At 53.2% G+C, this 16,230-nt stretch overlaps 1 protein-coding gene across 1 annotated transcript in view; it reads left to right on the forward strand.

Moving 5' to 3' along the window:
• Nucleotides 1-614: 614 nt before the first annotated feature.
• The window catches only part of Prodh (proline dehydrogenase 1), an 18,365-nt gene continuing 2,749 nt past the window's right edge, over nucleotides 615-16,230 (forward strand). The window contains exons 1-11 of the mRNA XM_005369962.2: nucleotides 615-884; nucleotides 5,224-5,432; nucleotides 8,148-8,182; nucleotides 8,853-9,002; nucleotides 9,874-9,938; nucleotides 10,116-10,232; nucleotides 10,595-10,674; nucleotides 11,486-11,567; nucleotides 12,858-12,950; nucleotides 13,216-13,362; nucleotides 14,363-14,538. Of these exons, the coding sequence (XP_005370019.1) occupies nucleotides 615-884; nucleotides 5,224-5,432; nucleotides 8,148-8,182; nucleotides 8,853-9,002; nucleotides 9,874-9,938; nucleotides 10,116-10,232; nucleotides 10,595-10,674; nucleotides 11,486-11,567; nucleotides 12,858-12,950; nucleotides 13,216-13,362; nucleotides 14,363-14,538 (1,424 nt within the window). The remainder of the gene's footprint in view (nucleotides 885-5,223; nucleotides 5,433-8,147; nucleotides 8,183-8,852; nucleotides 9,003-9,873; nucleotides 9,939-10,115; nucleotides 10,233-10,594; nucleotides 10,675-11,485; nucleotides 11,568-12,857; nucleotides 12,951-13,215; nucleotides 13,363-14,362; nucleotides 14,539-16,230) is intronic.

A 16,230-nucleotide genomic window follows, 5' to 3' on the forward strand; every position in this document is an offset into this window, starting at 1 on the left:
TTACTCACTCTGTAGACCAGGCTGAGCCTCAAACTCACAGAGATCCGCCTGTCTCTGCCACCTGAGTGCTAGGATTAAAGGCGTGCGCCACCACTAACCCACAGAGAAGGCAGCTTTTAAAACAGCACTTTAGGCAGGGTGGAGCGATGGGAAGAGGACCACCTTCTGGGACAGAATTTTCGCAGGCTGGCCTCAGCTGTGAGTCTCCGCTGCTGGGGAACGGAGGATCCGAATGTGCCAGGGTGTCATGGCACTGACCAGTGGACTCTGGACCCACCTGGTCAGCCTAGGGAAAAGAAAATGTCAGGGCTAAACATCACGGTTCCCAAGGGGCGGGTCTTTGGAGGGGTCTATTCAGTAGAAGTAGAATCTGCGGGCTTGGGAGGCGTGGTCAGTCACGGGAATCAAGCCAAACCAACCAGCGCGCCAGGGAAGGCCTCCGGAGGAGGAGGAGATGGATTAGCTTGCGGAGCAGGACAAGGTTTCTTAAAATGGGAGCAGAGCCACGGGATGGTGGGTGGGGCTTCCGGGGATGGGGCGTGATTAGGGCGTGACCTTGGGGCGTGGCTGGCCGAAGGTACTTAAGCCTCCTGGGCTCCCGTATTGGCTCCGCCATGGCTCTAAGGCGCGTGTTTCTTCTGCGCTCTGTGGCACCTCATGTCGCCGGTCTCTCAACAGAGACGCAGGCCCGTGAGCAGCCCGCTGCGAACCCAGGGGTTGTGCGGGCATGGGGCGCGGCCGAAGCTGTGCGGCGGCCTGTGCCAGTCGTGGACTTCGACAACACGCAGGAGGCGTACCGCAGTCGGCGGAGCTGGGAACTGGTGCGCAACCTGCTAGTGCTGCGCCTGTGTGCCTCGCCGGTGCTGCTAGCGCACCACGAGAAGGTGCGCGGGTGGGGTGGACAAGCGGACAGCAGCGGCGGGGGGACATCGGCGCGGACAGCGGGTTTCAGAGTTTGAAAGTGTCAGGCAGAGCCACTCAAGCGTGGCCTGAAGCTGGGCAGGCAAGAAAGGGGGCCGTTTCACCTCGTGAAGTTTCCTACTTGTAGTCACTACCAATTAGAAAGAAAGGCTGATAGTGTTTAAGATTGTACTGTGTGTAGGAATACAGCCTTCACCCGTGATAAATCTGGTATCCTCCATGCAGCTCCAAGTTTGTCATGCTTGAAGGGCTTATCTAGGCTAGGACCCCAGAATTCCACAAGTGTGACCTGCCACTCCAAACACAGGTACTCCGAACAGTTTTGGGATATAGGTCAAACTCCCAACTTTTTCTCTTTCGTGTTTAAATTTATTATAAATACAGTTGAAGAGCCTGGATTCAAAAACTTCTGATCCTTCTGCCTGCACCTCCCAAGTGCTCTGATTACAGGCAGGAGGGTACCTCATCTCTACCTGTGTTCCAGACAGCTTTGGTCTGCCGGCTGCGGGCACCAACTGGAGTGTAGTGTAGAAGCTGGAGGTTCTCGGAGACTAGAAAACAGGCAACTTTAAACTGCAACATGGTAGCTTTGAGGAAAGCTTTCCTTTGGGGAAAGCGGAGCCAGTCTTGAAGGGTTAGTGATAAGTTATCTCAAGGTGGCCTTTGATGTTTGAAAGGATACAGATCTGGAAGATATCTCAAAGAGGGTAGTGAGTCTGGAGGAGCGGGAGCTACAGTTACAACTTAGCTGAGGCCACAGCAGGGTAGGAGGTGAGTCATACCTCACAACCATGTTGAGACAGAATTGAAGTGCTGCCGGAAGCCCCTGGAAGAACTTGATTGTAAGCATTGGAGCCTAGGAGTAAAAGAAAGGCTCTCATCTGAGTGTGGGAGGCCAGGTATGTTTGTGGTAGGCAGGGTCATAATGCACCGAATAATGCCCAGTGGAGAAGAGGGGTACATAGGAAAAGGAGCCCTAGCAGGGGAAAGCAAGGGCCAAGGGCAGCTGGATGGGATCTGCCAGTGGTGCCAGCACTTCAGCTAGGAGGGACGATGAGGCAAGCTGGGCAGCAATGACTTGAAAAGAGTGGTTAACTACCTGCAGAGCAGGGATTGGACCATCCCCTCGGGTATCGTAGGTGACGACTGCGTTTGCTTTGGGGACAGGATGAGCAGCAGTTTCTGCTTCACCCCCGAGTCTCTATGAGCTGCCTAGCTGGGAGGCAGTGTCCCCTGGGGGCCTGAGGGTTGGTTCTAAGGAGGGTGAGTCCTAGGTGTCAATCGGGGTACTGTGGGTGACCAGGGGGAGGGCCAGTCACCTCCTCTGGCTCTCTGGTGCCTGCTCTGGGTAGTGCTGGAGCCTTGGGGTGTGGTATGGGTTCCTGGAGGAAGCAGCAAATCCCACCCCCACCCTGGCTCCACCTGTCCAGGCTGTGCCCTGGGAGCTTGCCTCTGAGATCTGTGTTATCACTGCTTGTGGCCTCAGGGCTTGGTGTTGAAGAAAATGGTTCGGAGCCAGGCCCCCAGCTCTGCTTCCCAGATTCTAGTCTAATGGGCTGGACTAAGAACAGTCGACCCAGGCCTTGCGGCTTTGACACTCTAGCTGGGGCAGTGGGCAACCAGACTTGTTCTGAGGAGCTGAGATTGGGACTGCTGCCTAGGATTGGAGCCCTGTTGGGGACCATGAAGCAGCCTATTTTACATCAAGCCTATTTGACATCTGTGTAGCCCTGGCTGTCTTGGAACTCACTCTCTAGACCAGGCTGGCTTTGAACTCTGAGATCAGCTTGCCTCTGCCTTCCGAATGCTGGGATTAAAGGCATGTGCCACCACACCGGGTAGGCTATCCCTTTTTGATTGTGAGCCCAAGGTGAAGGGATTGGGTGCAAATTACAGTGGTTCTCTGGGGCCAAAGCAGAGAATTGGTTTTACTGTCATCATTTCCTGGACATTGTTTGAGACGTCTTTGTGTGTGAGCAAGAATGCATGTATGGGAGCCCAAGGGTACACTTGGGTGTGCTTCCTCAGTGCCTCCATTTCTTAAGTTTGCTTTAATATTTATTTATTATGTGTGTGTATGCATGTGAGCACTCATGCACCACAGTACATATGTGAAAGCCAGGGAACGATTTTTGGGAGTTGATTCTCTCCTTTTACCATCTAGGTTCTAGAGACTGAATTCAGGTCATCAGGCTTGGCAGCAAATGCCTTTACCCAATGAACCATCTTACTGGCCTTTCCCCTGCCTACTTTATTTTTTGTCTGGTTTTTTTTTTTTTTTTTTTTGAGATATGGTTTCTTCGTGTAGCCCTAGCTGCCCTGGAACTTGTTCTGCAGACCAGGCTGGCCTTGAACTCACAGACCCACCCATCTCTGCCTCCCAAGTGCTGGGATTAAAGGTACGTATTACCAGGCCAGGCTTCCCTGCCTACTTTTAAAACGTGTGTTTGAGCCAGCTTCTCAGTATGCAGCCCTGACTGTCTTGAAACTCACAACATGGACCAGAGCTCTGCCTCTCTCTGCCTCCTGAATTTTGGGACTGAAGGAGTTTGCCATCATGTCTGCCTGCCCTGGTTAAGACAGGTTTTTAGGTTAGGGTGGCTGACCAGTGAGCTCTGGGAAATTGGCTATCTCTGCCTCCCTTGGGCTGGGATCAAATTCAAGGCAAGCACTTTATAACCAGCCACCTCTCCGGTCGTTTTTCCTTGTGAGATGAGGTCTTGTTTTATAGCCGAGGCTGGTCTTGAACTCCTGATCGTCTGTAGTTCAGCCTCAAGTGCTGCATTACAGAAGTGTGTTACCACGCCTGGCTTGTTTTACTGTCTCTATCACTGGTACAAATTTGTAAACTTTCAAAGGTTCTACTCACCTGGATAGTACTAGTGCTGCCCTGAGCTCAGGTGGTGACATCCCAGGACATAAGTGACACTGAGACAGATTTGAAATGGTGGCTTGGCTTTAATGGCGCCAACCCTGTCTGTGTGTGTGTTCACCATTCTCAGTGACCAGGGTGAGACTGGTCACCTATGACTGCCATAGGTGGCCATTCCTTCATCTACCCCTCCCATGGAAAGCATCTCAGGATCTATATATATTTAATTAGAGATTATAACTCTCTTGATGAAAGAACAAAATGCAGAAATCCCAGGTCTTGCATGGAGGCTGCGTGTTGTCTAGCAGTGTCTCAGGAGCCCACATGCAGTGACAGGGCCCCGATGGGGTAGTGTTTGACTTGTGAATGCTTAGACTACTAATAACTGCCCACATAGGAAAGGGCTCATTGTCCATGGGGCTTGAGGAACCTCAGGCTTTTCCTTCCTTGGAGCTGAGGTGGGTGGGCAGGAGTAGACACAGGCTCTTCTGCAGGGGTGTGTGTGTGTGTGTGTGTGTGTGTGTGTGTGTGTTTGTTTGCTGCTAAGCACCTGGGGTCTGCTTGTCACCACTTCTTACTGCCTTAGCTCATCCCCTTGCTCACCCTTTCACCTTCTTGCCTTGCTGAGCACCCTCGTTCCTCCAAAGGCTCCTCATCCCTGTCCACAATACTGGCTGTCAGTCTGCCTTAATTATGCGAGGAGCTCCTTCCCCGTGGGTGTCTCTCACGATGTCCGCTTCCTTCTCTTTCTCCCTACGTGTTTAAGGAATGCTTACAGTAATGTGAGATGGAGTGATATACGACAGAAAAAGTGGCTGGTTGCATGCAGCCATCTTCCTCGGGGCGCATCCGCCAGCGTATCCAGTCATCCCTGGATGAGGATGTGGAGCAGGCTCCCGTTTCTTGGTGTCTGGCAGACAGACCTCTCTCCAGCCGTTTGAATTTTGTGTGTGGCCACTGCTCAGCAGCTATTGGAGGGCCTCACATCAAGCCCTGTTTTGCTGGGTTAGAACAAGAGGGCAAATCACTGTGAGAGATCATTCCAGAGAGTTATTTCTGTGCCGCCCCCATGACCACTAAATGTCACAGAAATGTCGATTGTTGTCCTCGGAGAGACTGGCTGGAACCCCCTTTCCCCACAAAGGGGTGATCAGGCAATCCTCTGTGCCCTGGGGCGATGCATGAGCCAGCCCCCTCGGGGAAGAGTCCGAAGGGAAGCAATGTGCTCAGAGCTTCATAGAGCCAGCAGCTTGAGAAGGAACGCCTTGGTTCTCCCATGCCGCCCTGGATCAGGAAGCAGCCTGTTCCAAGTGGTCTCTATAAAACACGCGCAGCACGGTGTGGCACTGGGGTGAAATGGGGAGGAGTAAGCAGGGGTCTTTCAGGGATGGAGTCAGACGGCTGGACAGCTGCTTCCCTTTGCCTTCCAGTTGCTCCATGTCACCAGGAAGCTTCTGGGGCAGAGGATGTTCGACAAACTAATGAAGATGACCTTCTATGGCCATTTTGTGGCTGGCGAGGACCAGGAGTCTATCAGGCCTCTGATCCAGCACAACAAAGCCTTCGGCGTCGGCTCCATCCTGGACTATGGGATAGAGGAAGATCTGAGCCCTGAGGAGGCAGAGCGCACGGAGCTGGAGTAAGGCCTGCCTTTCCAGTGTGGCAAGGCACAGGAGTAGCCCTGCAGTGCACCAGGCTCTGGGTTTCGGCCTCAGCTAGGTGGTGGCCAAGGCGGGGACGGCCTTTGACCTGATTGTCAGCTGTGCTTAGAGTTCTTGCTTCCTGAGGCGAGAGTACTGGGCTTTTGTGGGTATCTGTCAGAGGAGGGTTGAGAGCTAGATCTGCAAAGCGGCTCTCGGTCATGTCCGGCTCATCACTTAGTACTGAGTGTAGGATGTAGTTTCACATTTTGAGTGACTGAAAAATATCAGAACAAGAACTATATTTTGTGATACAAAATGATATAAAATTCAGATTGCCTTTGCAGTTTGCAAGGGCAGAGTGGTATAAGCGTGTAGCCTCTTAAGGCTGGGACTTAGCCATTCACAGAGACATTTGTGGTGCCCTGGCTTCCTGGTATGCTACAGGCTCTTTCCAAGGATTCCTGACTGCAAGTTCCAACGAGTCCTCAGATAGTTTGTTAATCTGCAGATGGCTGTGCCTGCAGGGTGTAGACCTTTGTAGACTGGGTCTAGGCAGGCACTCATGGTCAGGAGAAAGGCAGCAGGCAGCAGTGTGGTGTGATGGGCAGCCTGGAGTCTCCTGCTGGCACCGACTTGCTGCAGGGCCTTTCCCCAGGCTGTGAGTAGAAAGCACAGCTCAGACTGTCCTCTTGGCAGCAGGACAGAGTGGCCTTATTCTGCCCTCTGGGGTGGCGGCTGGCTCACTGGAGGCCTGTGCAAAACCGGCCTTTCTCTGCAAAGCGCTGCTGCCTGTGACTCCTTGAGAGACCCTTGTTTGGATTTTGGGTCCCAAGCCTCTGGCTGCAGCTGCTTGCTCAGGACAGGCCCTGTCAGGCCTTTGACTTTACCCTGCTCCTCCCCAGGTGGCTAACGGGAGGAATTGGGTAAAGGCAGTCATGTGAGGCTGCTGGCCCAGAGAACAGAATGTCCGAGCCTGCCCTCAGCCCCTGCCTTGTGATTGGCCATTCTGAAGGCGGGGTGACCCAGCCCCAGCATCCCCTGTGAACCTCACTGATGCCTGGGGATTTGGCTGTGGGCCTTTACTGAAGCTGCTGTTGAATAACCAAATGGATTCCGTGGCCTCAGCCTAGATAGCATGAGCACTGAGTGCTCTCACCCAAGGCGGCCTTGCTATGAGACTGTGTGGCTGGCGTGCGCACCCTGCTTGTTTGCAGAATCATTGGTTGCTCAGTTTGTCCCGGCTGCTTGTCCCACAGGATCTCTGCTTGGGCTCCAGGACATCAGAAATAGACGTTTCCTGACCCAACAGTGTCCACCCTCCAATGCCAACAGTGGCAGGGATACGGGCCCAGCTCTGCTGCTGTGTCTGTGCCTTCAAAGGCCTGCCCACCTTCTGCCTCACAGCCTTAGACAACAGGTGAAATGCCACGCTGACAGTGGTCGGGGTGAAATGGGGAGCTGGCAGGCTCTACATGTCACCTTCCCGCAGGGAAAAGAACTCACAGGGCCCACGGGTTGCACCTGACAGGGAGTGAGTGGCCGCACACACCCGGAGGCCTGTCCCCAGCTAATGAAAAAAGGCATTGAAAGCTTGGAGACCAGACCACCTAAACTGTGGGCTGTGGGCTATGCCAACAACCTTCCCATCAGGGGTCATTAAGGAGCCGAGTCTCCCTCCTTGACAGGGTTTCTGCTCAGGGAATCATGGGCCTTCCTCTGCACTGATAGCCCTCAGGGGACTTTTGTCTGGTTGTACCTCAGACTGCTCTTCTGGAACCCATATCCTCCAGGGACCTTGGCTCTCTGCCTCTGAGGGCAGGTGACACCTGGGGACTGCCTGCCTCCTCATTACAAACTCAGGACATTGTTACCAGGTGGCATTTCACCCTCTTGTTACATATTGTCAGCGTAAGGGAGATGGAGCAGAGCTGTCTAGCTTCTGTCCTCTGAGCTGTGGCCTCATGGGCTGAGGGTGCTCCAGGCACCCAAGGATATGGCCTGCCCCCCCCCATAGTTTCTGGCTCAAATCAGATAAGGGCCCTGGGATAGGAGAGGAGGGCCCAGGGCAAGGCTTCTTGGCATGTTGCTTGGTGGCCCAGATTTGCTCAGGGAGCAGTAAGGTTCCTGGATGACTCAGTTTCGTTGCCGGGAAGACCTGGAAGGCACTGTTGCCTGTGCTAGGGAAGAGGAGTTCTCTGCCCTGCGATGTGCCTCAACACCGTGCCCTGTGGAGGACTTGTCTCTGAGTATGATGGGGACCTGGCAGATTTTCAGTTAGGTGATTTTAAGGTCTCATTTGCATCTTCTAAGAAAACTTTTGATGGCTATTTGGAAAATGGGCCTAAGAGTCTTAGCTGGGGTTGGGCCATAGGTTGGGAGTAGCTGGGTATATGGGACTCTGTCCTGGAGACACAGAAGTTAGGGCTGCAGGCCAGAGCAAGCATTGTTGCTGGGTTGGAGGAGCCCTTTGTACAAGGTGGCTCACACCCCTGCTCCTCTCCTTGCCTGACCTCATCAGTAAGGAAGGCTCGACCTATAGGAAGCCTGGACATACTCTCCCTCACCCAGATGGTCATGCCAGGCCCAGGAAGGGCTGGGTTAACCCAAGTTGGTCTGTTTCCTTGAGCCAGCCCTCCTTCAGGTTCATGGTTTGGTTCAAGGCTCAGCTGCCTCCTGGTGACCTGACCTCTGCTTTTGCCTCTGTCCTACAGGTCGTGCACCTCTGAAGCAGAGAGAGACAGCAGCGGTGAGTTTAGGAATGGGTACTCTTCACGCTAATATAGTCTGCTGGCCCCAGAGACACCTGGACTTCAGGCCTGGGCCAGCCTTTGGGCAAGGGACAAGGCCAGAGACTGCCTCCTGTGGCAAGAGCTACGGTCCTGGCTCTGCGTGCCTGACCTAAGAGTCCCTGGTGAGATGCAGGCTCTTTGTATTTTTTTTTTTGTTTGTTTGTTTTTCGAGACAGGGTTTCTCTGTGTTGCTTTGGACCCAGTCCTGGAACTAGCTCTTGTAGACCAGGCTGGCCTCAAACTCACAGAGATCTGCCTTCCTGTGCCTCCCGAATGCTGGGATTAAAGGCGTGTGCCACCACTGCCTGGCCAAAGCTCTTTGTAGTTTCAACAGCTCTTCCAGGAAGGCTCAGTCTCCTTGGCCTTTGGTAGGCCGCAGTCCAAGTCTTTGTGATGGAGTCTCTATTTTCTTGGCCCAATTTACTGCATCATGAGATTTAGCAAGGGGGACCCAAGTAGGAAGGGCAAGCAGGGCTGTCAGGAGGGCAGCTTCAGGATGCTCAGCAAGGCCTATTTGGAGCCCATCTTGAGGGTCATAGCTCTGGGATGTCAGCTTATGCTAGGATGGGCAGGGAATTGAAGGTGAAGTTATGACATCTCTAATAAGCCATGAATCTATCTTCCCAGGCACAAATAAGAGGGAGAAGCAGTATCAGGTCCACCCTGCCTTTGGAGACCGCAGAGATGGTGTCATCAGTGCCCGCACTTACTTCTATGCCAATGAAGCCAAATGTGACAACTACATGGAGAACTTACTGAAATGCATTGAGGCCTCAGGTGGGGTCCCCTGCTTTGCTAGCTGCAAGGTAGAGCCTTGGACTTGTGGAGGATGTTAGGGCTGGAGTGAGCGGTTATGCCCGGACCTTCAGGGACTGAGAGGCGTCCAGCTTCTTCCTAAGGGTCCTGACAGCTCCTGGCGGCACCTCCTGACAAGTCCATGCACCTGTGCACGTTCCTGCCCAGGGGCTGCACCTGCATATGGTGTCCTGATACTGAGTTCTGCAATCCCCACCCCTCAGGTTGAGGGCCAGTTTTGGGAGCTGATGACACATTTCCTGTGACTGCCAACTTCTCCATGGTATAAGAGGATTGAGGATGGGGAGGCCAGTTAAGCCATGGGGTCTCAGTGGTCCTGCTGGTGTGGTAGTGGGTACCATACCTTTATTGCACTTTTCAGGGTGGGATAGTCACGAGCAGTTGCCTCCCGGACCAGGGCGGCCTGTGTAGTCATTGCACTCTGGCATTTTGGTGAGGGGCATCTGCTTGTTCCCCGATTGTTCTCCCTGGAGTTGTGTGCCCCAGCCCCTACTCCACTGCCATTTCTGTGCTCTGGACCCATACATGAATGGCCTATAGTGCTGAAGGCATTAGGAAGAAACTGAGCCAGGGATGGCGCCAGCAATGTGCAGACCTCTCTGGCTTCTTTGCTCAGTGTCTTCTCAGTACAAAGGCTGTTTCACCAGCCCTTCCCACCTCTGTAGCAAGGCCCTCAGAGCAGCCATGTGCAAGGGGGTTCAGAGGACTGGGTATCACTATGGGTAGGAACTGGCTGCAGGACTGGTCTTAAAGATCAGGTGCACCTGGTCCCTCTGACCCAGACATCCATCTCCTTGGAGACACTCGTGACTCTTCCTTTGGCTTCTGACAGGTGGAGCCAGTAATGATGGTTTCTCAGCCATTAAGCTCACAGCCCTGGGGAGACCACAGTTTCTGGTAAGTGGTGACACATCTGAAATGCAGAGGCTTTGAGACCCTTGGGCTACCATGTGCACTGAAAGGCTTCAGGCATGCTCAGATGGGTAGCTGTGCTCTGGGGCTAAAGAGGTGGCCCCGGGGCTGTCTGGAGGAGCTGGGCACGTGCTGCAGTGGGGCTCACACCTGCACTGGCAGCTGCAGTTCTCAGACGTGCTGACCAGGTGGAGACGGTTCTTCCATCAAATGGCTGCAGAGCAGGGACAGGCCGGGCGTGCTGCCGTGGACAAGAAGCTGGAGGTGGTGGTGCTCCAGGTGAGCAGCCCTTCTTCCCCTGGAACCGTACAGTGGTCTAAGGTGGGGTCTTGGAGATGCTGCGCGTAGCTGAGGTAGTAGGGAGGAGGAGGAAGGGAAGCCGGGCTGCGGTAGGAATTGTGAACGGCTCTACTGTCTACAAGGAGTATGGTTGGGAGGGTAGGAAGTTGGCTCAGCAGATAGTGGATGTGGGAAATGGCAAAGATGGAAAGGGTACCACAGCCAGCTGGGAATAGAAATGGGGCCTGAAATGAGTCCTGCTGTCACAGATGACGTGATGCTGTCAAACAGACCCATGGTGGGGTTGGGTGCTGCGGTTAGTGAGAGATGGCAGTACTGACTCTGCCTTCTCAATTCCCAAGGAGAGCATCGCAAAGATGGGCATCGCATCCAGGGCTGAGATCGAGGGGTGGTTCACACCGGAGACGCTGGGGGTGTCTGGGTAAGAGCTTACATCCACCCGGGATAGTCATGGTCTCAGCTGAGCCCCAGTGACTTCTATTTCTGGTCACCTCCCAGGAAAGGATGAACTGTGGGAATGACAGTGTCAAGGGAACCGCTTCCTGACATTACCGAACTTCAGTGTAGAGCAAGACGGGAGTCCCTGGGATAGGCAGCAGGGACAGAGGCTGGGATTAATGTCACCAGGAGCCCACGTCAAGTCAGGTGGTACTCGGGAGGCCCAGCACATTAGCTTCTCCGGCCTCCTGAGGCTAGGTCTGCATTCTGCCTGGCCTTGCATCCTCGGCTCTTCCTTGAGCCTGACTTGGCCATGGAATTCTCTGTATACTTTTTGTGTTTTGATTGCTACTGATGCATTGCAAAAATAGTTATGCTTTGGTTTTAATTTTCTTTTGTAATTGAGAGCAGTATTCAGTCTTTTTCTTTTCTTTTCTTTTCTTTTTTTTTTTTTTTTTTTTTTTTTTTTTTTTTTTTTTTTTTTTTTGGTTTTTTGAGACAGGGTTTCTCTGTGGCTTTGGAGCCTGTCCTGGAACTAGCTCTGTAGACCAGGCTGGTCTCGAACTCACAGAGATCCACCTGCCTCTGCCTCCCGAGTGCTGGGATTAAAGGCAGTATTCAATCTTTTAAAACAAACATTGGGTGGGTTTTGTGAAAGCCGAGTTTGGAAGTAGCCTCTTGAGGGATGGGCTGGTGTGTCGGATCCCCAAACAACCCCAGTACCTGGGGGTAAAGCCAGGTGGTTGACCCAGAATTTCTGGCTGCCTGCTCTGCTGATGTACCTCATCCCTTAGCACTGTGGACTTGCTGGACTGGAACAGCCTCATTGACAGCAGGACCCAGCTCTCCAGGCACCTGGTGGTCCCCAATGTACAGGTACCCCCCAATTCCATGTGTCTGCTCACCCAGGGGACTCACTGTGACTAAATGTCATTCTTTCTGACCCCACCACAAAGACAAACCCAGTGTCCACAGTGCTCAGTGGGACAGGGACCCTCGTGGACCTTTGCACACAAGGAGAGGATGGGTGTCTTGAGAGAAGGTCCACCTAGTCCTGTGTGTCAGGTCACCACAAGTCTTTAGAGCCAAACACGGTTCATCTGGGGTCTCCTGATTACTTGTACTTAGAGGTTGGCAGGGCCAGCAGGTCATAGAGGTACCCTGCTCACATGCATGGAAGGTGATGTTGGCTGTCATCTGGGCTTTCTCCAAAACATGGTGGCTAGGTTCCCAGAGTGAGTGTCCCCTGAGATGAAGGCCAGGCAGAAGTGCATCGAATTTTGCAGCCTGGCCTTAGAAGTTACACCAAGTTCATCTGGCAGAGTGAGTTGTTAGTGTGGCCTGTATTCAGGGGGAAAGAGGGGTGGAACCCCACCTGCTCTGGGTTCTGAAGGAGGAATAGCAGTAGTAGCCGAGCAGGTGTTTCTTCTGTGGTGTTCCCAGCCCCTGAGACTGGGGGCCCAACCCGAACTTTGAGCCACTGTCCTGGAACCTCAGGGTGCAGTGTGTTCACAGAGTCTCCGCTCCAAGGTCACCGACAGACTTTGGCACATGGTGTTTGTGCTCAGTGAAAGGAGGCTGCTGAGATCTGTGAAAGGATGGGTCATTAGCATTGCAGGAGCATCCCGGGGCCGTGGCTGCAGACCTCTGTGCTGTATGGGGTTTCTGGGTCCAGCCTGCCAGTTCTCATCATCAGTCCATTGCTGGCTGGCTGGCTCCTTGAAGGCCACATTTTGGTCCCACGCTGCAAGTTGGGAAGTACCCCATAACCACAGCCCCTCCTCTCGAGCCTTTTCTATCCCCCGGGAGCCTTCTGGTTGGCTGGAGTCTAGCTTCCCTTCCTTTGCCTTTCTTTTCATGGCTCCCTATTGATCTCAGAATCGAAGGCCGGGCATAGAAATAAGTTTCTTGGGGTACAGGCCTGGGCCTGGTGCTGCTTACTTGGGAAAGCTTTCCTCACGTGTAGGCATGAGCTGGCTGGCACTCGGTTCAGGGCATGTTGTCATTGGATCTAACTGGTTTAAGGCAAGGTGCTGGGAGGTGGTCTCTCTGGTCCCTGAGGGGGCAGGAGGGTGGGCAGAAGACAGCATTGGTGAGGGGTGAGGTGACTGGCCTAAAGGTGGAGCACTGTGGCCCACAGTGGTCTGACTTCTGCTATACTCGCAGACAGGCCAGCTGGAGCCCCTGCTGTCACGGTTCACTGAGGAGGAGGAGCAGCAGATGAAGAGGATGCTGCAAAGAATGGACGTGCTGGCCAAGGTGTGAGCAGCTGTGTGTGTGTGTTGGGGGAGGATGGATGTGCTGGCTAACTTGTGAGCAGATCTCTGTGTGTGTGTATGGAGCAGATCTGTGTGTGTGTATGTGTGTAAGTGTGTGTTGTGGTGGGGGAGGATGGATGTGCTGGCCAAGGTGTGAGCAGCCCTACCTGTGTTGGGGGGTACAGAGCATTAGGGGCCCTAGCACCTGAGCAGAGGGAGGGCATCATCAACCGTCAACCACAGATTCTACCCTATGCACCACTCAGAAAGCCAGAGAGACAGGCGTGCGGCTGATGATAGATGCTGAGCAGAGCTACTTCCAGCCGGCCATCAGCCGCCTGACCCTGGAGATGCAGCGCAGGTTCAATGTGGATCAGCCACTCATCTTCAACACATTCCAGTGCTACCTCAAGGTACAGTCATTTACCTCCTGCCGACGCTCTCAAGGCAGTGTGCCCCACCACCCTGCATGGATATGCCTTTCTGTGAAGCCATGCAGTATCTGTAGAGGCCAGAGCAGCACAGATAAAGGAATGGGCGGGCTACTAATCCTAGACCGGGGTCAACTATGTAGGAAACAGGCCCTGCCCAGTGGCCACACCTGGGCTTGCAGGAGAGGTTGGGCTGGTGCCAGGTACAAAGGAGGAACAAGGCTGCCTGGAGCCTGTCCAGGATCCAAGAGTATATGTGTGGTCTGGCGAGTGACTCCGTGGACATACTTGCAAGCCTGCCAACCTGAGTTTGATCCCCAGATCCCATGGTGAACGGAGAGAGACAGTTTCTTCTCTAAGTTTCCCCTGACTTCCACATGTGCACTGTGGTGCCCCGCAAATCATCTTCCCACAGTCATAACAAAATGCAAGGAGCTCTTTCAGAGTGTGCCAGGCTCCTCTGAAGAGTCATAGCTGACTATCCTATTATTAGCACAGGGCCCTCTTGAATCTGAAAAAAAAAATCACTATACTCTCCTGGAAGATTTGACAGGGTTAAAGAAGCAGACTTGTGAGCCCAGAAAAACCCCAAGCCCAACCCCTCAGCCCAAGGTGGCTAATAAGTTGCTGGGCACCCAGAGACATGGTGTGTATGGGAGTAGTCCCAGACAGGTGGCAGTTTGCTCCTAACTGGCCCACCTGACTCTGAAATACACAGTAACTCCAGGCATCTGGGTTGACACCCACAGGGCCATCTCAGGTTACAGAGAGAAGACTATTGATGGCCTCTGTCACCTTTCCTTGGAGGTGGAGGTTGGAGGCTCAGCTTCATCCACATCTGTCTCGCAGATCCTTTGAGTGTCATGTCTCCCCAGCAGCCTCTGGCTGGCCTGGGCACTTTAACCTGAGATACAGAGGAAGTAGGCTGTCCTAGTGCTGCCACCAGACTGGCTCCCTGTGACTTTTGAGCTTGGCCTTGCAGGAGGCCTATGACAATGTGACCATGGATATGGAACTGGCTCACCGTGAAGGCTGGTGTTTTGGGGCCAAGCTGGTACGTGGCGCATACATGGCCCAAGAGCGTGCCAGGGCTGTGGAGATCGGCTATGAGTACCCCATTAACCCTACATACGAGGCCACCAATGTCATGTACCACAGGTGAGAGGGATTTCTGTGCTTTCTTGCAAGAGAACCTTGGCCCTGAGTGTGATGACATTCAGGCAGAACCAGTTTCCGGAGGGCAAAGGTGCTATTTCTGCTACTGTCATATTCTTCCAAAGCATCAACTCTTTCTTCTCTTGAATATGGATAAACACTGGCCTCTATGCCCCCAGTTGGCGTCTGCTGACACTTAGAACTTAGCTCATGTGGTAGAGTGCTTGCTTAACATGCCTGAAGTCCTGGGTTTGAACCCCGGCACCACAAAAATTAGGCATGATTTGTGGACACTTTTAACCTCAGCACTCGGGAGGAGAAGGCAGGAAGGGCAGTAGTTGAAAGTCATCCTTGGCCTCAAAGTGAGTTTGAAATCAGCCAGGGATGTTTGAGATGAGAGAAGGGAAGAGAGAAAGATTCACCCAGGTGCCTGGCTTGCCCCATGTGGCTGGTTCAGCCGCCTGCTTTCTAGTTCAGGTGGCGATCAGCGACAGTGGCACATCTGTTCTTTCTGCTGTTGATCACTGGGACTCTGTGTGGTGTGCAGTTGTTCTGTGCACTATGGAGGATGATCTATGGTAGCCGTGCTTTCAGTTTTGGATGAGTTTACTAAGCATAGAGCAAGCAAAAGTAAAAGAATAACTGGAGAGAGGCAGCAGAGAGTAAACATCACCAAATCCTGGGCTCACAATGACAAGCAGAGACAGCTGGAATAGCCCAATCAAGAGAGCAAACAAAAGGTACAGCAAAGTGGGGGCAAACACACAGCCGCTCTCTCTGCAGGACCAGCTTTTCGCCTTTCCCACTGTAAACGTTTTCTATTGAGAGATAAATGTTGTCAACTTCTTTTGGATTTTTAACTTCTAGCTGCTAAGGACATCCTATTTTTAATACCCTTAGCCATTGCTCTTCCTTCTCATGGTGACAGAACCGAGGGGCTAGCCTTACATAAGGGGGGGGGTGGTTAGAGGACTTCAGAATAAAATATGCTTTGATCTGGAGTGTGGGGACAACCCCACGTCTACAGCCAGCATCTCAGTGGGTTCAAACAGCACTGACAGCTTACCTACATAACCTATATTACCAGTGCATGCAGTCTAGCGTCACCTCCCCCCCACCCCGGGGCTGTGCTTGCCTATTGCAAACCTGATGCTGTCTCCTTAGGCTCCCGCTCCTTCCTGTTCCATCTCAAGAGTCTGCCGCACATCCAGGCAGTGCCATATGCCAATGTTTACACTGCGCACTGTCCCCTATGTCAACACAGTAACCAGGACAGGACACCCAAGGGTGTTGTGTTCAGACTCCATGGCCTCTCCTGGATATTGTAACGGACTCACTGAACATCCTACCCGCCTCTGCCGTATGCATGTGTAGTCACAGGACACAGCTGGGGCATGTTCCTAGAAATTGATATATGGGGTCAAAGAGCATATGTGCTGTCCAGGTGGGCAGTGTCCTTGGCGATACCACTGAGATTGGTGCTCAGGGATACCCACACTACCTGAGGCCTCCGCTTCCTTTTATTTCCTGAAGAGCCAGGAGTCTGCTATAGGGCTCTTGCCCAGAAGCAAAGCCACAGGTTCAAACAGGCCCTGCTAGATCTGGTGGGATGCTGTTGGCCCTGCTAGCTCTGGTGGGATGCTGTAGGCCCTGCTAGCTCTGGTGGGATGCTGTAGGCCCTGCTAGCTCTGGTGG

The sequence above is a fragment of the Microtus ochrogaster genome, unplaced genomic scaffold, assembly GCF_000317375.1.
Source record: "Microtus ochrogaster isolate Prairie Vole_2 unplaced genomic scaffold, MicOch1.0 UNK68, whole genome shotgun sequence".
In the NCBI taxonomy this organism is placed as follows: domain Eukaryota; kingdom Metazoa; phylum Chordata; class Mammalia; order Rodentia; family Cricetidae; genus Microtus; species Microtus ochrogaster.